Below are 25,549 nucleotides of genomic sequence, written 5' to 3'. Positions count from 1 at the left end.
TTAAAATGGTCTCACAATACTGCCCAGCAAATATTACTGTATTTCTTCATCTTGTTCCTTCTCCCCATCTCACAAATAGCTATTGCAGGCTTTCTCCTCTCTCTTTAAATCTCCAGCAACTCTTTCCCCATCCTCATTCTTACATAATGAACTTGCTTCCTACTCCACCAAGAAAACTATGGTAGTTATTAAATCTGGTGCAAGACCCTTTTATCTAATTTTATATAGAGAAGCACATATTTTAAAACATGAAATATGTTGCCCTATTGTTTTTAATATTTTGTTTGTTTTTAATATTTTGACAGCTATAATTCCTTATAACTAGTTTCCCTTGTAATGCAACCTGTGTTACATTATGCTTTTAAAAACATTATTGTGAGAGGGGCCCACAGTAGTTCATAGGCTTCACCAGATTGCCAAAGGGGTCCATATAAAAATAAAATAAGATAAAGTTTTTATTTATTTGGACTTCCCTGGTGGCTCAGATGGTAAAGACTCTGCCTACAATGTGGGAGACCTGGGTTCAATCCCTGAGTCGGGAAGATCTGGAGAAGGAAATGGCAACCCACTCCAGTATTCTTGCCTGGAAAATCCCATGGATGGAGAAGCCTGGTAGGCTACAGTCCATGGAGTCGCAAAAAGTCAGACACAACAGAGCTACTTCACTTTCACAACTTTATTTATATTTTAAAATCTATATTTATATATTTATACACACTCACTATGAGGTTAGGAACCTCTGATATAGATTTAAAAAAAGAAAAGGACTAAATCTTGGATCATTTCAATATTTAGAGATGGAGTACATGAGGAGTGGCAAAGAAGGTAAAGGGCATCCCAGGTGGCGCTAGTGGTAAAGAACCCACCCGCCAATGCAGGAGACATAAGAGACATGGGTTCCATTCTTGGGTTGGGAAGATCCCCTGGGGAAGGGCATGGCAATCCACTCCAGTATTCTTGCCTGGAGAATCCCATGGACAAAGGAGCCTGGTTGGCTATAGTGCATAGGGTTGCACACAGTCAGACACAACAGAAGCAACTTAGCACACATGCACAAAAAGGAGGTAAAAAAGGAATAATCCAAGAAGCAAGAGAAAATCCAGGCAAATACGATGTTCTGGACTTGCTATTAATCAAGTCTCCGCAGAAGTAGGGAGGGATGAACTGTGCTAAATTCACTATTAAAATAGGTCAACTATGATGATGACTGAAAAAAATGATTATTTACTTCAGTAACATAGAGATAACTTTGACAGGATGAATTTTGGTAGGATAGTGAGAGACAAAACCTTACTAAAGTGGGTTTAATTAGCAAGGGAAAAAAAGAGTTCAAAGCAGCAAGAACAGACATCTCTGCAAAGGAGTTTTGTAGTAAAGAAGAGAAATAGTGTAGTAGCTGGAGAGCAATGGGTGAAGAAAAAAATTTCTTCTTTTAATAGTTGAGAGATATAACCACATATTGACCGATGGGAATATTCCAACAAAAGAGAAAACTGATAATGCTTCAAATTTAACATGTCAGAAACTGAGCTTTTGATATCCACCCTCCAAACGTACTCCTCCAGTATTCTTCCCTACCTCAGTTAATAGAAATCCCATCCTCCCAGTTTGGTCAGGATAAAAGCCTCTGCATGTCATCTTATGGTCCACATTTGGTCCTTCAGTAAATCTTATTGGCTCTTTCTTCAAAATGTATTCAGATTTGGTCACCACCCTATTTCAAGCCACAATCACCAACCATCTGGGATATAATCACAGCATCCTAACTGGTCTCCCTGCTTCAGCCTTGCCCACCATGAGTCTATCCACAACATAGCACCAAGCATGATGCTACCAAAACATAAATCAGAACATGCCACTCTTCTGCTCAAAAACCAAGCAGTGGTTCTCATATCACTTAGAGTTATGACAAAGCCAACAGGACTTGCTGTATTGCATCCCCTTCCAACCCCCATCATGACTAGCTAACACCTTTCTTCAGGTCTTTACTTAAAAATCAATTAGTCAGTGAAGATTTCCCTGGCCACCCCACTGAAAAATTTAAACATCACCCCATGACAGTTCCTATCTCCCTCCCCTATTTTCTTAAATGTCATTAGTATTTATAACTCCCTGATACATTACATAGTCTACTTATTTATCTTATACATTATCTGACTCCCCAACTATGATGTAGGCTCCATAAGGGAAGGGAATTTTGTTTGTTGTTTTCACTGGCATCTGACCCATTACAGGTGCTCAGTATATATTTGTGAAGCCAATTAATTAATTATAGGTCACCTACCTATTATAAGGAGTATTATTCAGCTATTTAAAAATCAAAAGGAATTAAACTAGTAATGGAATCAGTTAAAAACAAAACTTACCCTTCTAACTTCTTACTGAAGGACATCCAAGAATCTGGGGTTGAGGATAGATGTAGGTGACACTGGCTCAAAATCTCACAAAGGGCACCCAAATGTTATAAGTTATGATAAAATAACATAGTCCTAGGAAGCAACGAGCCACCTGATAACTAGCATTCAAGTAGCTCACCTCAATCAGTATGATACAGTACTGTTGGTATTTAGTTGCTAAGTCATGTCTCTTTTTCCACCCCATGGACTGTAGCCCACCAGGCTCCTCTGTCCATGGGACTTCCCAGTGGGTTGCCATTTCCTTCTCCCAGGGATCTTGCCAACCCAGGGACTGAACTGGTGTTTCCTGCATTGGCAGCCAGATTCTTTACCACTGAGCCACCAGGGAAGCCCCAGTACAGTGCAGTACTTCTCAAATTTTAGAATTACGTAGAGGCGACGTCAGAATCACCTAGAGGACTTGCTAAAACAGATCTCCAGGTCCTACCTCCAAAGTTTCTGATTCATCAGATCTGGGGCTAAGCCCCCAAATTTGTATTTCTAACAAGTTCCCAAGTGATGCTGATCTGGGGACCACATTCTAGAAACACTGAAATAGTGGCTTACATTCTATAAAGAATTCTGAAGTGCCCACACCAGGCCTTAAGTGTTCAGTTCTACCATATGAAAAACAAAAATCTCACCACTGAAAGGATGGATTCAGTCTGGAGTTTGAATATAAGAGAAGGCAGGTACCCGCAAAGACTAGTTATGTCCTAGTGAGTAAGGCTATGCTTACTAAAAAGTGTCACGACTTATTTATTCAACATGGCAATCAGAGGTACTGTCTTCCTGAAACATATTCCTGAAATGAAATAGCCTTCCAGTTCTTAGAGCTGCACTAGTTCCTACATAGTCCTGGTTCTATAAGGATGAATGACATTTGTATAAAAACCTGGGAAGTAGCTTACAGACTAATTTCTCAAGAGAAAATCTGAAGGACTCACAAACAAAGGTGGTATTTTCACAGGTTCTTCCAAGTTAACGTTAGAGTTTGAGAAGGAAAGGGAGAATGTGGATTATGAATGGCTAGCTACATACTTAATAACTCAGGGTGTGAGCTGAGTTTCTGGACATGACTCTATAGTAATCCAAGAAGTCCTTGGCTAAAAATGAATAGTAATTCATGAGGCCGGGGACTATATGAACTGTTACTGATTATCATCAAAACCAAGTAGAGTTAAAGTACACAATATCTGCATATTGAAAATTGTCAAAATGTAGGAATAATGTGAAGAAAAGCCCAAGAAATAATTACCACTTGAATAAATCAAATGGGAGTTACTCATTCAAAAGCTATAGAAAGAATTCAGCCACAGTGAGAATGCATGACAAAGAGATGAGCAACACTTTAAGTAGGGTGTAAAAGCATACAGGATCTAGAAGTATCCAGAAGAAATACCATGTATTATTTTAGGATTTTATTTTCTAAGCATAGCTTTAATAAAGTGACTTTAAAAAAATATAGTGTCTATGCTTTTAAAAAGGGGAACAAGAGATAAACAAATAACCTTTCCAGTTTGTATCTTGAGACCCACAGAGAGACAGTAGCGATAAATGGGCATAAATAAAACTCCTAGGGGAAGATTTTGAGAGAGCTGATTCTTAGGTAGGTCGATAAGAAGTACAGGGCCCTCAAGGAAGGAGTCCAGGGCTCTCTAGGAGGAGAAAAGGGACAAACTTTTTTTTCCTACATTCCTTAGTCTTAGTCACTAATTTTTTTAAGCCCAGAGCTAATAATAACACAACAAAACTCATCTTGCTCAAGGGTATGTTTTTCCTTAAGCTCTGTATTAATGATTATATAATAACAATGTATCCTGTTTGAGGACATGTTTCTCCTTCTTAACAAGAACCTTCTGACTAATTTTGTTATATTAAAATGTATGTTGTGGGAGTCAGTCTGGTAAGACCTTTCTGTTGTTAGTTCTAATCTTGTTAATTTAAGATGTATTGTTATGGGAGTGAGTCCGATAAAAGTATATAAGGCCTTCATAACACTAGCTAGTGGGGCACTTTCTGTCCCCCTTCTAATATTTATGTCAGAAGCTTTCTCTGTCCCTTTTTTTACTTTAGTGAAAAAAGTGAAATCGCTCAGTCATATCCAACTCCTTGTGAGGCCATAGACTGTAGCCTACCAGGCCCCTCTGTGCATGGGATTTTCCAGGCAATAGTACTAGAGTGGATTGCCATTTCCTTCTCCAGGGGATCTTCCCAACCCAGGGCTTGAACCCAGGTCTCCCACATTGTAGACAAATGCTTTAACCATCTGAGCCACCAGGGAAGTCCTTTTACTTTAGTAAAACTCTGCTACACAAAAGCTTTGGGTGATCAAACCTGGTCCCTGGTCCCAAAGCTAAATCTTCTTTGGAGATCACAAATCTGACATCAGTCACAGAAAGCTATCAATTTAACTACCATTGAATCCATACCTTATAATCAAAATTGTCTCTGTCCCTAAATTAAGTATCCATGAAGGATTTTGTACTTTTTAGATTTAGGTAAATAAAATACTTACAGATTCTCAACAACCTAATTTATTATTATTTGCAAATAAAGTATTTGCTTTCACTAAGCTTCACCTTTAATCAGACTTTAACCCAAGATAGCCTCTAAAAATACTATTAATATACATCACTAAAATGATAGAAGAGATGGGAATAATTATTATATCTTTAAATAATTTTCCAAAATAAACATATGGGAATATAATTTTGTTTATAAAATTCAGATAATGACCTTAAGGTTTTTGTTTTCTATTCAGAACTATAAGCATTGTTTTTCTTATGCTATTGGAAAACCAGGAGATTTAACTCAACCATATGAGATTATCAACAAGTCTAACTATAACCATTTGGTTTGGCCCTTGGACCATTCTGGAATGTATGTGTTTCGTGTGAAGATCCTGGATCCAAACTATAGGTGAATATAAATAAATATTCCATTATAATAGGTTTAGCATTCAGTTCAGTTCAGTTCAGTCGCTCAGTTGTGTCTGACTCTTTGCGACCCCATGAACCGCAGCATGCCAGGCCTCCTTGTCCATCACCAGCTCCTGGAGTCCACCCAAACCCATGTCCATTGTGTTGGTGATGCCATCCAGCCATCTCATCCTCTGTCGTCCCCTTCTCCTCCCTCCCTCAATCTTTCCCAGCATCAGGGTCTTTTCAAATGAGTCAGCTCTCCGCATCAGGTGGCCAAAGTATTGGAGTTTCAGCTTCAACATCAGTCCCTCCAAGGAACACCCAGGACTGATCTCCTTTAGGATGGACTGGTTGGATCTCCTTGCAGTCCAAGGAACTCTCAAGAGAATTCTCCAACACCACAGTTCAAAAGCATCAATTCTTCAGTGCTCAGCTTTCTTTATAGTCCAACTCTCACATCTATACATGAGTACTGGAAAAACCATAGCCTTGACTAGACTGACCTTTATGGGCAAAGTAATGTCTCTGCTTTTTAATATGCTGTCTAGGTTGGTCATAACTTTCCTTCCAAGGAGCAAGTGTCTTTTAATTTCATGGCTACAATCACCATCCACAGTGATTTTGGAGCCCAGAAAAATATTCAGCCACTGTTTCCACTGTTAGTTTCTAAAAATTACATTTTTATTTTCTTGATTTAATTTGCTATCACCCAGCTATCCAATTACAGGCACACCTCATTTTATTGTGCTTTGCTTTACTGTACTTCAAAGATGCTGCATTGGAGATTTGTAGCAACCCTTGGTCAGTGAGGTTTATCAGTGCCATTTGTCCAACAGCATTTGCTCACTTCATGTCTCTGTGTCACATTTTAGTAATTCCTGCAGTATTTCAAACCCCCCACCAACAAAAAGATTATGATTTATTGAAGGCTCTGATGGTGGTTAGCATTTTTGAGAAATAAAGTATTTTTTAATTAAGGTAAGTACATTCTTTTTTTAGACATAATGCTATTGCACACTTAATAGACTACGGTATAGTGTAAACGTAACTTTTATATGCACTGGGAAACCAAAAACTTGGTGTGACTCGCTTTATTGCAGTGTTTACTTTATTGTGGTGGTTTGAACCTGAACCCACAATATCACTGAAGTATTCGTGTCATATTTGCTTTTTCATTTTGGAGCAGTCATGTTAAACATTCTGTGGCAGTAAGAGATAGGATTTCACGTTCAACATAATCTATTCACAGTTAACATTCTGAGTTCTTTACTATGTTTCATTGCTACGATAGATGCAAAATAGAGCATAAGGATAATCTCAGCCTTCACGATGCTTGTAATTAAACTGGTTGGGGAAGGAAGAGCGGAGGGTACACATAAGACCAAAGGAGGTTAAATCAGAGCAAACACATATTTTTCAAATATAATCACTTGTATTATTGATAGGCACAAAAATAATTCAGAGATGGGAAAAATAAATATTGAGCATCAGGAGAAAATTTCCCAGAGGACAGGGAATACTAAGAATTTATATTGTCAGAGAACTAAGACAGACCCTTCAAATGAAAGAAATCACACTAATGATGGAATTGAGCTGGACATTAACATACTGTATATGGCTCGTGAAAAAAGGTGGAAAATTTAGGGTTGGCCAAAAAGTTCGTTCATTTGGCCAACTCAATACGTTGCATGGGGAAGGTAAAAAACAAAGCAAATTAATCCAAGGCAATTTGTAATGTTGAAGTCAATCTCAAACCATGTCCTAGAGAGCCTCTTCAGTATCTTTACTAGAGGAGCATTGTGATGAGAGAGTAGTTCTAGGAAAATTAGCCTGTGAAGAAAGAATCCTATGAACAGAAAATAAATTATAGATAAATGGGAGAAATGGAATTAACAAGACAAGGATCAAAGGAAGCTGTGTTGCCAGTAAGAATGGAAAGGAAAAAGTCTAATAAATAGTTATCAGGGAAAGAGATATTATATTGATCTAATGTGCCAAATGAAGGAAAAGAAGGAATTTATATGGCTTCAAGTTTTCTAGACTAGGTGATTAAAAATTATGGTATTTTCTTTGACCACAGTAGATAATGAGGTGGTTTTGCTTTGCGGGAAATAATGAGATAAGAGTTCTGACTCTGCATGTGAGAGGACAATGAAATATCTGAGTGAAGATGTCCTGAAGTGAAGTGAAGTGAAATTGCTCAGTCATGTCCGACTCTTTGTGAACCCATGGACAGTAGCCTGCACCAGGCTCCTCCGTCCATGGGATTTTCTAGGCAAGAGTACTGGAGTGGGTTGCCATTTCCTTCTCCAGGGAATCTTCCCAACGCAGGGATCAAACCCAGGTCTCCCACATGGATAGACAGATGCTTTAGGACTAGAGTTGGAGAGAATAGCTGATGGTCAAGAGTTTTGAAAATATAAATGTGGGTATCTTCCACAGTAAATAAGTTAACTGACATACTAAAAGAAAAGACCTTTTAAGAGATACCCACAGTAAAGGAACTGAGGGTATGAGAAAAGGAGCTGAGTGGAAAGCTCTTCAAAAAAAAAAAAAAAAGAAGAGGAAGAAAAAGTTCCATATTACCCAACCAATCTACAGATTCAAAGCAACCCCTATCAAAATTCCAATGATGTTTTTCACAGAAATAGAACAAACTATCCTAAAATTTGTATGCAACTGCAAAAGATCCCCCAAAGCCAAAGCAGTCTTGAGAAAGAACAACAAAGCTGGAAACATCTTACTCCCTGATTTCAAACTATATTGCAAAGCAATAATCAAAACAGTATGATATACATATAAAAAGACACATGAATCAATGGGATAAAACAGAAGTCTCCAGAAATAAACTCACACATATTCAGGCACTTAATTTATGACAAAGTAGCCAAGAATATACAGTGGGGGAAAGGACAATCTCTTCAAAAACAGTGTTGGGAAAATTAGACCTGTGAAAAAATGATATTAGACTATCTAACACCATACACAAAAATTAACTGCATGGTATATTTCTCCATCTATTAGTGTCCTCTTTGATTTCTTTCACCAATGTTTTATAGTTTTCTATATATAGGTCTTTAGTTTCTTTAGGTAGATATATTCCTAAGTATTTTATTCTTTCCGTTGCAATGGTGAATGGAATTGTTTCCTTAATTTCTCTTTCAGTTTTCTCTTTATTAGTGTATAGGAATGCAAGGGATTTCTGTTCATGGATTGGAAGAATCAATATAGTGAAAATGAGTATACTACCCAAAGCAATTTATAGATTCAATGCAATCCCTATCAAGCTACCAACGGTATTCTTCACAGAGCTAGAACAAATAATTTCACAATTTGTATGGAAATACAAAAAACCTCGAATAGCCAAAGCTATCTTGAGTAAGAAGAATGGAACGGGAGGAATCAACCTACCTGACTTCAGGCTCTATTACAAAGCCACAGTTATCAAGACAGTATGGTACTGGCACAAAGACAGAAATATTGATCAATGGAACAAAATAGAAAGCCCAGAGATAAATCCACGCACATATGGACACCTTATCTTTGACAAAGGAGGCAAGAATATACAATGGATTAAAGACAATCTCTTTAACAAGTGGTGCTGGGAAAGCTGGTCAACCACTTGTAAAAGAATGAAACTAGAACACTTTCTAACACCATACACAAAAATAAACTCAAAATGGATTAAAGATCTCAACATAAGACCAGAAACTACAAAACTCCTAGAGGAGAACATAGGCAAAACACTCTCTGACATACATCACAGCAGGATCCTCTATGATCCACCTCCCAGAATATTGGAAATAAAAGCAAAAATAAACAAATGGGACCTAATTAAACTTAAAAGCTTCTGCACAACAAAGGAAACTATTAGCAAGGTGAAAAGGCAGCCTTCAGAATGGGAGAAAATAATAGCAAATGAAGCAACGGACAAACAACTAATCTCAAAAATATACAAGCAACTCCTACAGCTCAACTCCAGAAAAATAAATGACCCAATCAAAAAATGGGCCAAAGAACTAAATAGACATTTCTCCAAAGAAAACATACAGATGGCTAACAAACACATGAAAACATGCTCAACATCACTCATTATCAGAGAAATGCAAATCAAAACCACTATGAGGTACCATTTCACACCAGTCAGAATGGCTGCAATCCGTAAGTCTACAAGCAATAAATGCTGGAGAGGGTGTGGAGAAAAGGGAACTCTCTTACACTGTTGGTGGGAATGCAAACTAGTACAGCCACTATGGAGAACAGTGTGGAGATTCCTTAAAAAACTGGAAATAGAACTGCCTTATGATCCAGCAATCCCACTGCTGGGCATACACACTGAGGAAACCAGAAGGGAAAGAGACACATGTACCCCAATGTTCATCGCAGCACTGTTTATAATAGCCAGGACATGGAAGCAACCTAGATGCCCATCAGCAGATGAATGGATAAGAAAGCTGTGGTACATATACACAATGGAGTATTACTCAGCCATTAAAAAGAATACATTTGAATCAGTTCTAATGAGATGGATGAAACTGGAACCTATTATACAGAGTGAAGTAAGCCAGAAAGAAAAACACCAATACAGTATACTAACGCATATATATGGAATTTAGAAAGATGGTAACAATAACCCTGTGTACGAGACAGCAAAAGAGACACTGATGAATAGATCAGTCTTATGGACTCTGTGGGAGAGGGAGAGGGTGGGGAGATTTGGGAGAATAGCATTGAAACATGTATAATATCATGTATGAAACGAGTTGCCAGTCCAGGTTTGATGCACGGTACTGGATGCTTGGGGCTGGTGCGCTGGGACGACCCAGAGGGAGGGGAGGGGAGGGAGGAGGGAGGAGGGTACAGGATGGGGAACACGGGTATACCTGTGGCAGATTCATTTCGATATTTGGCAAAACTAATACAATATTGTAAAGTTTAAAAATAAAATCAAATTAAAAAAAAATTAACTGCAAATGTAATACAGACTTCAACGTAAGCCCTAAAACCATAAAACTCCTAGAAATAAATATAGATGGTAAGCTCCTATATGTGAGTCTTTTCAGTATTTTTTTATTTGACACCAACAAAATCAAAAATAAGTGAAACTACCTCAAACTAAAAAGCTTCTGCCCAGCAAAGGAAACCCACAATAAAATGAAAAGGCAACCTACAGTATGAGAGAAAATATTTGCAAATTATATATCTGATAAGGGGTTAATATCAAAATATATAAAGAACTCATACAACTCAATATCAAAAAGAAAAAAAATCCAATTTTAAAATGGAACTAATTATACATTTTTGCCAAGAAGACATACAGATGGCCAACAAGTACATGAAAGGGTCTTCAATATGACTAATTATCAGAGAAATACAAATCAAAACTACAGTGAGATATCACCTCATACCTGTTGGAATGACTGTTACCAAAAAGGTAAGAGGTAAATGTTGATAAGCATGTAAAGAAAAGGAAACCCTTGTACACTGTAGGTGGGAATGTAAATTTATGTAGCCATTATGGAAAACAGTTATGGAGGTTTCTGAAAATATTAAATAGAACCTACCATATGAGTCAACTATTCCATTCCTCTGTACTATTTAAAGTAAACAAAAACACCAACTTGAAAAGATATATGCACCCCCATGTTCACTGCGAACAAAGCTAGTGGAGGTGATGGAATTTCAGCTGAGCTATTTCAAATCCTAAAAACTGATGCTGTGAAAGTGCTGCACTCAATATGCCAGCAAATTTGGAAAACTCAGCAGTGGCCACAGGACTGGAAAAGGTCACTTTTCATTTCAATTCCAAAGAGGAGTAATGCCAAAGAATGTTCAAACTACCACACAATTTCACTCATTCACACACTATCAAGGTAACACTCAAAATTCTCCAAGCTAGGCTGCAACAGTACATGAACCGTGAACTTCCAGATGTTCAAGCTGGATTTAGAAAAGGCAGAGGAACCAGAGATCAAATTGTTAACATCCATTGGATCACAGAAAAAGCAAGAGAATTCCAGAAAAACATCTACTTCTGCTTCATTGACTATGCCAAAGCATTTGACTATTTAGATCACAACAAACTGGAAAATTCTGAAAGAGATGGGAATACCAGACAACCTGACCTGCCTCCTGAGAAAACTGTATGCAGGTCAAGAAGCAACAGTTAGAACTGGACATGGAACAACAGACTGGTTCCAAATAGGAAAAGGAGTACCTGAAGGCTGTACATTGTCACCCTACTTATTTAACTGATATGCAGAGTACATCATGAGAAACATTGGGCTGGAAGAAGCACAAGCTGGAATCAAGATTGCCGGGAGAAATATTAGTAACCTCAGATACGCAGATGACACCACCCTTATGGCAGAAAGTGAAGAGGAACTAAAGAGCCTCTTGATAAAAATGAAAGAAGAGAGTGAAAAATTTGGCTTAAAACTCAACATTCAGAAAGCTAAGAGCATGGCATTTGGTCCCATCACTTCATGGCAAATAGATGGGGAAATAATGGAAAGACTGAGAGACTGTTTTGGGGAGCTACAAAATCACTGCAAATGGTGACTGCAGCCATGAAATTAAAAGATGTTTGTTCCTTGGAAGAAAAGCTATGACCAACCTAGACAGCATATTAAAAACCAGAGACATTACTTTACTGTCTAGTCAAAGCTATGGTTTTTCCAGTAGTCATGTATGGATGTGAGAGTTGGACCATAAAGAAAGCTGAGCACAGAAGAATTGATGCTTTTGAACTGTGGTGTTGGAGAAGACTCTTGAGAGTCCCTTGGACTACAAGGAGATCTAACCAGTCCATCTTAAAGGAAATCAGTCCTGAATATTCATTGGAAGTACTGATGCTGAAGCTGAAGCTCCAATACCTTGGCCACCTGATGTGAAAAACTGACTCATTGGAAAAGACCCTAATGCTGGAAAAGGTTGAAGGCAGGAGGAGAAGGGGATGACAGAGGATGAAATGGTTGGATGGCATCACTGACTTGATGGACATGAGTTTGAGCAAGCCCCAGGAGTTGATGATGGACAGGGAAGCCTGGCGTGCTGCAGTCCATGGGGTTGCAAAGAGTTGGACATGACTGAGCAACTGAACTTAACTGAACTAAATGTTCACTGCAGCATTATTTACAATTGCCAAGATATGGAACAAATGTAAGTGTCCAAGGGTGGATGAATTGTTATAGAAAATGTGGTATATGTACAGTGGAATATTATCTGGCCATAAAAAGAAGGATATATTGTCACTTGAAACAATATCAATGGACCTTGAGAACATTATGCTAGAGAGTCTACTTTGGTTTGAGTCCAAATTTTACCACTAGTAACTATCTAGTCTTAAGCAAAAAGCAGTCTTTTTAAGTTTATTTATCTGTAAAGTAAGTCAGTAAAACCTATCTTTATTCTGAGGATTAAATGATGTATCTGGGTAAAAATCTCTAATTTTGCTGGGCACATAGCAAGGACTCAATAAAATTAAGTTATTTTCCTCTCTCTTCTCCCACATGAATATAGATGAAATCATATATTAATGTTTATTTAGTTATATACTATCTCATTCCAAGAAATATGCTAAATTATGAGAGATAAAATACCTAGGGATAAACCTAAGGAGACTAAAGACTTGTACTCTGAAAACTATAAGATGCTAATTAAGGAAACTGAAGATGATACAAATAGAAAGATATACCATGTTCTTGGATTGGAAGGATCAATACTGCCAAAATGATTATACTACCCAAAGCAATCTACAGATTCAAAACAATCATTATCAAATTACCAATTGTATTTTTCACAGAACTAGAACCAAAAAAAATCTTAAAATTTCTATGAAAACACAAAAGACCTCAAGTAATCAAAGTACTCCTAAGAAAGACAAATGGAGCTGGAGGAATCAGGATCCTTGACTTCAGACTACACTATGAAGCTTCAGTCATCAAAACAGTTTGGCACAAAAATAGAAATATAGGTCAATGGGACAGGATAGAAAGCCCAGAGGTAAACCCACACATCTATGGTCAATTAATCTATGACAAAGGTGGCAAAAATATACATTGGAAAAAAGACAGTCTCTTCAATAAGTGGTACTTGGAAAACTGAACTGCTACATGTAGAAGAATAAAATTAGGACATTCTTTAATACCACATATAAAATTAAATTCAAAATGGATTAAAAGCCTAAATGTAAGACTGGATACTATAAAACTCACAGATGAAAACACAGGCAGAACACTCTGACATAAATCACAGCAATATCTTTTTGGATCATCCCCTGCTGCTGCTGCTGCTAAGTTGCTTCAGTCGTGTCCAACTCTGTGCGACCCCATAGATGGCAGCCCACCAGGCTCCCCCGTCCCTGGGATTCTCCAGGCAAGAACACTGGAGTGGGTTGCCATTTCCTTCTCCAATGCATGAAAGTGAAAAGCGAAAGTGAAGTCGCTCAGTCGTGTCTGACCCTCAGCAACCCCATGGACTGTAACCCTCCAGGCTCCTCCATCCATGGGATTTTCCAGGCAAGAGTACTGGAGTGGGGTGCCATTGCCTTCTCCGGGATCATCCCCTAGAGTAATAAAAATAAAAACAAAATTAAGCAAATAGGGCCTAATTAAACTTAAAAGCTTTTGCACAGCAAAACAAACCATAGACAAAATGAAAAGACAACCTATGGACTGGGAGAAAATATCTGCAAACAATTCTACTGACGAGTGATTAATTTCCAAAATATACAAACAGCTCATATAGCGCAATATAAAAAAAAAAAAAAAACAAATAACCAAATCAAAAAAATGGGCCAAAGATCTAAATAGACATTTCTCCACACAGAGATGACCAAAAGGCACATGAAAAAATATCCCAACATTGCTAATTATCATAGAAATGCAAATCAAAACTACAATGAAGTATCACCTCACATCCATCAGAATGGCCATTACCAAAAAGTCTACAGATAATAAATGCTAGGGCTTTCCTTGTGGCTCAGCTGGTCAAGAATCCGTCTGCAATGTGGGAGACCTGGGTTTGATTCCTGGGTTGGGAAGATCCCTTGGAGAAGGGAATGGCTACCCACTCCAGTATTCTGGCCTGGAGAATTCCATGGACTATATATAGTCCATGGGCTCGAAGAGAGTCAGACACAACTGAGCACCTTTCACTTTCACAGAAAGGATGTGGAGAAAAGGGAACCCTCCTACACTGTTGTAGATATGTAAATTGGTACAGCCACTATGGAGAACAGTATGGAGGTTTCTTAAAAAACTAAATATAGAGCTACCATATGATCAAGGGATCCCACTCCTGGGCATATATCTGGAGGAAACTATAATCTGAAAAGATACATGCACTTCAGTGTTCACTGCATCACTATTTACAATAGCCAGGACATAGAAGCAACCTAAATGTCTATCAGCAGATGAATGGATAAAGAAGACGTTTTATACACACACACAAACACACAGTGGAATATTACTCAGCCACAAAAATGAAGGAAATAATGCCATTTGCAGCAACACGGATGGACCCAGAGATTACCATACTAAGTGAAATAAGCAAGACAGAGACAAATATCGTATAATATCACTTATATGTGGAATCTAAAAAAAGACAAAAATGAATTTATTCACAAAACAGAAATAGACTCACAGACATAGAAAGCAAATTTATGGTTACCAAAGGGAAAAAAGATGGGAGGGATAAATTAGAAGGTTGGGTTAGCATATAAAGACTACTGTATACAATATAGATAGACAACAAGGATCTATTGTTTAGCAGAGGGAACTGTACTCAATATTTTATAATAACCTATAAGGGAAAATAATCTGAAAAAAATAGATACATGTATAATTGAATCACTTTGCTTTACACTTGAAATTAACACAACCTTGTAAATCAACTATATTGTACTTCAATTTTAAAAAACGCAAAAAAATAAAATAAAGCTAATGAAATTAGTGAAGTTGTCCACTGAAGGGAACAAAATGCTTAGCAATTCTTCCACATCAGTTTACCCACTGTGATTTTGCAGTAAAATTATCAACAGAAGAAAGAAAGGAGTATACATTAAAATATATTTCATTCATAATTCCCATTCATTACAGTGGAGCTTTTTCTCTGTACAATGGAAGGCAATACTCAGTTTGATTAAAATTTCTTTTGGTAGTAATAAAATTACTATCTTGAAACAAAAAATAAAAAAGAAAATGACACCTTAACTAAGATTATACATGATTTGGTAACCAAAGAGATGGGCCAGAGTCTTTTATATATTGTATTTAATCTAATCTTTAATATTTTTCTTTATTGCAGTTTCTGTAACCTAACCACCATATTTGCAATAGAGACCTTTGGAGTGATTCCCAGGTAATGACTGGTGCCTAATTAGGCTTTAATTCGGGAAGTTGTAAAAGATACAGAAAAGGAAACACAGCTCTCCCCTCTTTTCCTGGGACCTTTATACTTCTGTCCTATATGTGACATCCTAAAGGTTGTATGTATCTATTATACCAAGGATACAGCAAAAAGGAATTCCTGAGAATTGTTACTGCACCTCAGGTCCCCTTGTGTTCATCCTCCTCAACAGCCATTGTCTTCCCAATCAAAAGTGACTTTCAACTCCACCTAAGGGTACACGGTAGATTGCAGCAGTGGGGACAGGAAGGAGGCAGTGGCTGTGCCCCTGCTGACTCTGGGTCAGCCCTTGACCACCAGTCATCATTGCCATGCACACAGGAAGCAGGTAGGAAAAGCATTTCCCTGGACTCAGCTTTAGTTTCCTTCGAGAGCAGAGGAAAAAGTCTTAACACAAAAGTTGGAACTGCGGATGATTCTGTTTGTCTTTTTTGTTTTTTGTTTTGGAAAACATTAAATAAGAGTGGACCATAAACAATTAAACTACTTATGGCCCTATTTTAAATATTACTGACTCCTTAACCTCCTTAATGGGAGGTTAATGGTATGAATAATCTGCAAATGAGATAAGTCATGCCTGTTTCTAATAATAAGTAACTTTGGGAAACATGTATAGCCTTTTCGCAGCAACTTCTCTTTCTCATTAGGTCTATACGTTTGATTTAGATGAATATTAAGAACATTTGTCCATGCAAGTATCTACCAACAGAAGGGGGAGGGAGTTGATGAGTTAGGGAGGAGAGGAAAGAGTAAAGGAGATCTCACTACTAAGGGATCTCACCTATTTGCCCAGCTCACTTCCCAGGAGCTGGATTTCAGCAACCAGAGCATATGGTGTGACACAGGGATAGTCCTTTAGTTTAGTGACTGCAGTTCAGCCTCTGTCATGCCTGAGCCCTGAAGGGCCCAGAGGCAGAGCAGAGGTTAGCTGGTCGTAAGAGAGCCCTTTTCATGAGCAAACCGGTGACTGGAGATCAGTTTGTAGGAGGCAAACTGTTTCTCTGCTTTCTGGCCCAATTCTCAACCACCTCAAGTTTTCCACTGTGTCCTTTGGAGTTGTCACTGTTTAACCAGCAAATTCATCTAAGTCCTGTCCTCTGAGCTCTGTCTGTGCCACAGAGCACCATCACTACTCGCAGATCATGGTTCTTCTGAAAAACAGAAAACAAAATTTTAAAACACTTATCCTTTGAGGCTCCTGGCATCTGCTGTACCCCTATCCTTTCTCTGTCCTCACTTCTGCACCCTCTCCAAACTCCCCTTCATTCAATGCCATCCTGTTTTCACCTCTATGGCAAGCACCCCCCATCGTGGCCTTTCCTAATTCTTGATGTCCCCCTCCCGCACCATACTTTGGCCATCCTCTCCCAATGTTATGTCTGAGGCATGATCAATACTAACATAACTTCTCTGCTTACTAAAGCATCAATTCAGACATCTTATTCTCAGACATTCCCAGTTTGCTAATTCAGCTACACCTACTACAACTCTTCTTCATCTTCATTGGGACCTTAACCTCTACATTTTTTTTTTTTCTTTTAATGAAGGCATGTAGTTTTGTTTTTTTTTTTTTTTTTTGGTTGCACGATGCAAAATCTTTAGTTGCAGCCTGCAAACTCTTAGTTGTGGCACGGGGGATCCAGTTCCCTAACCAGAGATAGAACCCAGACCCCCTGCATTGGGAGCATGGAGTCTTAGCTGCTGGGCCACCAGGGAAGTCCCTTCCCCTCTAACTTCTAACCTCTTTTTATTTCCTATTTTCTTACATTTCAGACAAGGCCTACTGTTTTAATAACTACTTTCTAGTACTCTCTTACATTTCTAGAATGTGGCGCCCCCTCTTGACAAGCCCCAAACTACCTACTTTCTTGCAGTGACATCTGATGAGCCAAGTAAAGAAAGTTACACAACAGGGCAAGTTGATCACCAACTTTATATAAGTCACCAACACTACCTGGAAATCTTTCTTTCTCTGGTCAACCAAAGTTTCCACTCTCTGTAACAACTACTTCGACACTGAAGTAACACTGATGTGCTCAGTCTTGTCCAACTTGCAGCCCTCCAGGTTCCTCTGTCCGTGGGCTTCTCCAGGCAAGAATACTGGGTTTCCATTTCCTACTCCAGGTGATCTTCCTGACTTGGATTGAACCCACAGTCCCTTACGTCTCCTGCACTGGCATGTGGGTTCTTTACCACTAGCACCACCTGGGAAGCCCCATTTCCCTATATTTCATCCCTATTTTGCTAACCCATCCAGCCTGCTTTCCATCTTATCACTCCACCCATTACTTCTCATTAGAATTGCTTTGACCTGCACTAAATCTGTTGGGCACTTTCTTACATATTCTGTCTCTGTTGAAATTCTCACTTGCTCATGCATTGTTCTCCTGACCTCAGCGAGCACCTTCATGACTATTATTTTGAACTCTTTATCAGGTAAATTACCTATCTCCATTTCATCAAGGTCTGCTTCTGAAGTTTTTATCTTGTACTTTTGTTTGGAAATTATTTCTCTGTTTTTTCATTTTCCTTGATTTTTCTGTGTTAGTTTCTATGCAATAGATAAAACAGCCACTTTTCCCAGGCAAGAAGGAGTGGTCTTATGCAGGAGAAGGAACTTACTGTTCAGCCCAGCCCTGGTTGCTGTCCTTTAAACCCTTGTGATTGCCCAAGCTGCCTTCTTAGTTCTTAGCATTGCCCAGTAGTTGAGGGTGTACCAAGACCTATCAGTATCCCAGAGAGAGGATCTCAGTCAGAACCTAGATGCAGATTGGCTGGAAGCTGGACCCACAAGCAGCAGCTTTCACAATATACAAGTGGACTACTTTTAGAAAAAGACTGGAAGATGGGCCTTGCTTTCTCTTCCCTCTGTGCTGAGCCCTGAGAGAATAGCCAGTTAAGAATAGTTTCTCTGATACAGTCCTGTGGGACTAGACAACTTAAGTTCTGCTGCCTACCAGAGCCAGGTGATCAAGTGCTGTGTGCCCCTGAGGAACAGCCGTGGAAGCTGGGGCATCAGAAGAATGCACAGCATCATTGCAGAGATATCATCATTTCAGGTGACCTGGGGAGAGGCAGCAGGAGGGCACCTGCTAGCTTCCCCAGTCTCTGGGGAGGCCCCTAGATTAATGTTATGTTAGGAGCCTAGCCCTTAGATGGCAGCTTCTAGGATAAGCAACTAGCTCATTGGAAAAGATCCTGATGCTGGGAAGGATTGAAGGCAAAAGGAGAAGAGGGCAGCAGAGGATGAGATGATTGGATACCATCACCAATTCAACAGACATGAACTTGGGTGAACTCCAGGAGATAGTGAGGGACAGGGACCCCTGGCCTGCTGCAGTCCATGGAGTCTCAAAGAGTTGGACACAACTTAGCAACTGAACAACAACAACTCTTCTGTGGAAAGATTGGGAAATGAGCATTTCAGTCTGCTGGTTCTGTGCTGGGGTGGAGAGGGAGGGATGGATAATGAGAGAGGGGGTTAGCTACCAAGAGTTCTCAGGAGCCCATTTGTTTGCTCTACCCTTGTGGGTTTCATGGGTGAAGCCCAGTTGGCTTTCAAAGCTAGGTGTTTGGGGGTCCCGTCCCTCAGGTGGAAGTTTTAAAAGTTGAGGTACTGGATATTAGATCCAAACCTCTTAGGGAGAAGTTAAGAGTTGTGAGCTCCCTCTCCATTGTATATTGCTTTGGTAGGATGGGGTTTTGGGTGAGATGATGCCTCAGTCTCTCCCTACCCATTTTTATGTGGGTGGGTTTTTCTTATTCACCCAATGTGTAGGTGTTGCTCAGTGAATTTCTGGTTTTCTTTTGGAGGGAATTGTTCTACACATAGCTGTAGGACAGGTATGTCTGTGGGAGGATGTAAGTTCAGGAGGTTCCTTAGTCACCATCTTGAACTGGAACTGGCCTACACTAAATCTACACTGAAACTGGCCTACACTGCTCAGTCCACATTATATTTGAGCATTCATTAGAGTTGACTTTGCCTTTGGCTGCCATATAGCTCTATAGGTTTTCCTAGCCTTCTGTAGCTATTCTCTTTCTTTCTAGTAAAGAGCCTTAACCTACAACCTATATCACCAGCCATTAAATGCTGACCTTCTTTAGGGAGGGCTCAGTCCTGGTTTTCTGAGCTGCTCACTCTGGCAAGCTCATCCATACCCATGATTTCAATTAGCATCTATAAATACACAACTCCCAAACCATATCTCTAACCCCACCCAGGGCCATATATCCCACTGTCTACTTAACCTCTTCTCTTGGATATCTCAAAGACTGGTCAGACTGCATGTGTCCAAAAATGAACTCATAATCTTATCACCCATTCCCTTACCCCATTATTTATCTTACTCTAAAACTAACTCATCAATGTAATTGCATTCAGCTCTATGGATCGTCATTGCACAGTTCCCAGAGAATTCATTCACATAGGCTATAATGTGAATGCTGCCCTATGGAATTGAACAATATGGCAACCCTATTTTTCCAGTGTTCCCTCTCTCAGGAAATAGCAGAACCACTGCACAAGCCAGACACTTGTCAAAACTGAAAAACACAAAACCTAGGTTCACACTCATATCTCTCTTTCTCTCTCCTCCAGCTCATCTAGTCACTGACTCTCATTCATTTAGCCTCTTAAATTGCTCTTAAATGAATCCACTTCTTACCAAACCCATCACCACTACTCCTCTCTAATTCAAGTTACTATTATCTCTGATCTGAATTATTGCAGTAGATTCCTAATGCTAATTTTAGTATCTTAAAACTTTTTTAATATAAATTTATTTATTTTAATTGGAGGCTAATTACTTTACAGTATTGTAGTGGTTTTGCCATACATTGACATGAATCCACCACAGGTGTATATGTGTTCCCCATCCTGAACTCCCCTCCCACCTCCATCCCCATCCCATCCCTCTGGGTCATCCCAGTGCACCAGCCCCGAGCACCCTGTCTCATGCATCGAACTTGGACTGGCGATTTGTTTCGCATATGATAATATACATGTTTCAATGCCATTCTCCCAAATCATCCCACCCTTGCCCTCTCCCACAGAGTCCAAAAGACTGTTCTATACATCTGTGTCTCTTTTGCTGTCTCGCATATAGGGTTATTGTTACCATCTTTCTAAATCCCATATATATGCATTAGTATACTATATTGGTGTTTTTCTTTCTGGCTTACTTCACTCTGTATAATCGACTCCAGTTTCATCCACCTCATTAGAACTGATTCAAATGTATTCTTTTTAATGGCTGAGTAATACTCCATTGTGTATATGTACCACACCTCTCTTATCCATTCGTCTGCTGATGAACATCTAGGTTGCTTCCATGTCCTGGCTATTATAAACAGGGCTGTGATGAACATTGGGGTACACATGTCTCTTTCAATTCTGGTTTCCTTGGTGTGTATTCCCAGTAGTGGGATTGCTGGGTCATACGGCAGTTCTATTTCCAGTTTTTTAAGGAATCTCCACACTGTTCTCCGTAGTGGCTGTACTAGTTTGCATTTCCACCAACAGTGTAAGAGGGTTCCCTTTTCTCCACACTCTGTCCAGCATTTATTGCTTGTAGACTTTTGGATCGCAGCCATTCTGACTGGCGTGAAATGGTACCTCATTGTGGATTTGATTTGCATTTCTCTGATAATGAGTCATGTTGAGCATCTTTTCATGTGTTTGTTAGCCATCTGCATGTCTTCTTTGGAGAAATGTCTGTTTAGTTCTTTGGCCCATTTTTTGATTGGGTCGTTTATTTTTCTGGAATTGAGCTGCAGGAGTTGCTTGTATATTTTTGAGATTAATTCTTTGTCAGTTGCTTCATTTGCTATTATTTTCTCCCATTCTGAAGGCTGTCTTTTCACCTTGCTTATAGTTTCCTTTGTTGTGCAAAAGCTTTTAAGTTTAATTAGGTCCCATTTGTTTATTTTTGCTTTTATTTCCAATATTCTGGGAGGTGGGTCATAGAGAATCCTGCTGTGATGTATGTCAGAGAGTGTTTTGCCTATGTTTTCCTCTAGGAGTTTTATAGTTTCTGGTCTTACATTTAGATCTTTAATCCATTTTGAGTTTATTTTTGTGTATGGTGTTAGAAAGTGTTCTAGTTTCATTCTTTTACAAGTGGTTGACCAGTTTTCCCAGCACCACTTGTTAAAGAGATTGTCTTTTCTCCACTGTATATTCTTGCCTCCTTTGTTGAAGATAAAGTGTCCATAGGTGCATGGATTTATCTCTGGGCTTTCTATTTTGTTCCATTGATCTGTATTTCTGTCTTTTTGCCAGTACCATACTGTCTTAATGACTGTGGCTTTGTAGTAGAGCCTGAAGTCAGGCAGGTTGATTCCTCCAATTCCATTCTTCTTTCTCAAGATGGCTTTGGCTATTCGAGGTTTTTCGTATTTCCACACAAATTGTGAAATTATTTGTTCTAGCTCTGTGAAAAATCCTGTTGGTAGCTTGATAGGGACTGCATTGAATCTACAGATTGCTTTGGGTAGTATACTCATGTTCACTATATTGATTCTTCCAACCCATGAACATGGTATATTTCTCCGTCTATTTGTGTCCTCTTTGATTTCTTTCACCAGTGTTTTATAGTTTTCTATATATAGGTCTTTTGTTTCTTTAGGTAGATATATGCCTAAGTATTTTATTCTTTTCGTTGTAATGATTATAGCTTAAAACTTTCAAGTTTCTTTCCTTAAAATGGGGACTTCTTAACATGACCTACAAAACCTTTTCTGACCTAGCTGCTACCTACTGCTCCAATCTCATCTTGCATCATATTCCCTTCATTTTCTCAGCTCCAGACTTACCAACTTTCTTTCAATCCCTGGCCTTCTCCATACTCTGTTCTACAGCAGGAGCTCTGCATACGCTATTTTCTCTATCTGGGATCTCTTCCTTCCCCTCCTTACCTACTTAACTTTACCAAATCCACTTCCATTTAATTCTTCAAAGTTTAGAATAATTATCTTTTCCTCGTGGGGGCATTTCTTGACCAATTCACCAGGTTTAAATCCTACTATAGTAAGCTTTCATTGCATTACCTCTCCTACTTTGTTTTTATTAGAAATTCAATTTTATATTTATTTTCTCATCTGATTAATGGTTATGTCCCCACTAAAATGTAAGCTCTCTAAGGGTGAAGACTATGTCTGTTTTTACCCATTATTGTTTTACCAGAACCCAGCACAGTACATGGCATATATCAGATCATTTATTGAATTAGTTAATTAATTTCTAAGAAGGAAATGATTCACTGGAGCTAGATTAAGCTTGTATCCACAGAGGAGAAAGGTCAGACTAACAAGGCTGGGGACCTGGTAAAAGTGTTAAATGGCAAACAAATAATTATGATTTAAAAGGGAACTAAAAACTAAAGTCAGGTACCAGGACACAAAGTAGAAAACAGCACAGTGTTTGGCTTAAGAAATAAATCTACTCTGATGGGAGACACATGAGGTGAAAAGGCAAGAGGTCTGGATCCCAGCTGAAAGTAGCATCTATTAAGTGTACAACACACACACACACACCTGGCTGACCCTCTTGTACTTCAAATTCAATACGCCCAAAAGTAAGCCAACCATATTCACAAATACCCTCTAAAGTGTTCTTACCTGTGAATTTCCTATGTCAGTGAATGGTGCTACCATCTTCAGAGTTACCTCATCCCCAAATTTAGGAGACATCCTTTATTCTAACAGATTTGTCAAACCTCACATCTTAATCACCAAGATCACCCAATCTAACTTCTAAATATACCTTAAATCTATCCATTTCTCCCCATTTTTACAGCCACTAATCAATTAAAATTCTCACCATATTTGGTTATTATAAAAACCTCATAAATGGTTTTCTCCCTGCATATTCATGCATCCCACTCATCTATTCTTCACACTACAATCAGAATCATCCTTCGAAAATGAGAATGCTGTATCACATGTCTGAAACTCCCTCTTGCTTTTATACTAAAATTCACCCTCTGAAGCTTGATAAAAGCTGTCTTTTGCACCTTGAACAACCTATGATTCCTCATCCCTAATCACTGAGCATTAGCACCTAAATTCCAGTCACACTGAACTAGTTTTAGTTGCAGAATGTCTGGGGCTGATTTTAAGGTTTTCTTATGCTTCCATGCCCTTGTAATGCATCTCCCTTAGCCTAAAATATTATGTCCACCCTTAGTCTCCTTCTCCACTCTCTAACATTTTTATCTAACTCATACTAATACTCCTAATCCTTGTCATATCTAGTTAATTCTCACCTATCTCAGTTCAAAAGGCACCTCCATTGGAAGGCCTTCCTGACACCGGGTTCCCATAGCCTCTTTCTCTCATCATGTTCATCAGTCACACGATCTATCTTCCTCTCTGGTCAGCCTCAAACACTAAGAGGTAAACACCGTGAGGGGAGGCAAGATGTCTTATAAATCTTATTCATCGCTGACAGATAACAAAGGCATAGCAGCTAGCCATTCAAAAAATATTTGACTAAATTAACAACCAAAATGAGCAACAACTTCTAATGACTTTTCTTTTCTTATTTCAGTCCAAATGCTTACATGGTTGCAGCTTTCCTCTTTCTCCTGATGCTACTGTTCTTCAGTACTCTCATTTTGAGCTACTTCCATTATATGAGGATTTATAAAAAACATATTTATGAACCACTGCACAAATCTAAAAGAAAAAAGAAGAAAAATTGAGAGAAATGAAAGTCTATTTACTATGAATGTAGAAGATGTATATATACTTACATTGAGAGTGTATTTTGACCAAGAAATATTAAGTATAAGCTCATAGTATTATCAAATTCAAAATCTGAAAAATGTTCTCAAATTATCCTAAACAGGAATATTTTCACATATAATGTATGTTATTAAATTAATCCTTAGTGTGTTCACTTTTATCTTAAGATAGTCTATATAGTTTTAACTAGCTTTAAAAAATTGTTTTTGTATAGCTGTGTTCTCTTGCCCTTTCTCACCTAGCTTCCTTGATTCAGCATTGTGATTTTGAAATTAATCCATATTTTTGCATGCATCTATAATTCTTTTTATTGCTAAGTGTTCTGTTGTACTGTTGGTTAACTTATTGGTTAACATTTGAGATTTTTTCTAGGTTTAGACTCTTAGAAATAAAACTGCTATGAATAGTTTTTTATAGGTCATTGTGTGAACATAGATTTTAATTTTTCTTGGGGAAACACTTAGGAAATGGTTCATTCATATGGTAGATATGTCTTTTTTGGAAACTGACAAACTGTATTCTAAATTTTGTTTTTTCTCAGAGTAAATGAGAGTTTTAGTTTTTAAAAACTTTTAAACTTTAAAAACTACCTAAATTTGGCTATTACACTCCTTCCTAAGAATGAAAGAAAATTTTTGAAAGTATATGTGTCAAATATTATTTTGCATAAAACTTTTCATATGAACCTTATAAAGCTGTAGTTAATTTACATATAAAAGACTTAATAAATATGTGAATTTAAATAGTCTGTCAAAGATATATATGAAAGATAACTTATAATATTGAAAATAGGAAGCTAATGCTCTAAGTCTTAATTTTAAGTTTTCAAATTTTATTCTGATGCTCAAAATAAGCTTCTTAAGTTGTCCAAACATGACCACAGCTTTCTAAACAATTAATATTCGAAGAATGAAGATCCAACTAGAGGAGAATGAGCAAGAGCTTGTGTGTGTGTGTGTGTGTGTGTGTGTGTGTGCTTAAAAGAACTGACTTATGGAGGAAAAGCAGAAGATACATGGTGTGCTGAGCTTTAGCTGTGCAGGGCCCACCCGGGGGGAGGTACCATAGTCC

General features: G+C 38.4%; 1 protein-coding gene across 1 annotated transcript in view; it reads left to right on the top strand.

Annotated features, from left to right (window-relative positions):
* The window catches only part of CATSPERE (catsper channel auxiliary subunit epsilon), a 158,547-nt gene extending 133,996 nt beyond the window's left edge, over positions 1-24,551 (top strand). The window contains exons 20-22 of the mRNA XM_027564683.1: positions 5,161-5,318; positions 15,629-15,682; positions 24,282-24,551. Coding sequence (XP_027420484.1) covers positions 5,161-5,318; positions 15,629-15,682; positions 24,282-24,435 — 366 coding nt within the window. The 3' untranslated portion in view covers positions 24,436-24,551. The remainder of the gene's footprint in view (positions 1-5,160; positions 5,319-15,628; positions 15,683-24,281) is intronic.
* The last annotated feature ends 998 nt before the right edge of the window (positions 24,552-25,549 follow it).

The sequence above is a fragment of the Bos indicus x Bos taurus genome, chromosome 16 (assembly GCF_003369695.1).
Source record: "Bos indicus x Bos taurus breed Angus x Brahman F1 hybrid chromosome 16, Bos_hybrid_MaternalHap_v2.0, whole genome shotgun sequence".
Classification (NCBI taxonomy): Eukaryota; Metazoa; Chordata; class Mammalia; order Artiodactyla; family Bovidae; genus Bos; species Bos indicus x Bos taurus.
This window is presented reverse-complemented; position numbering and strand designations above follow the sequence as displayed.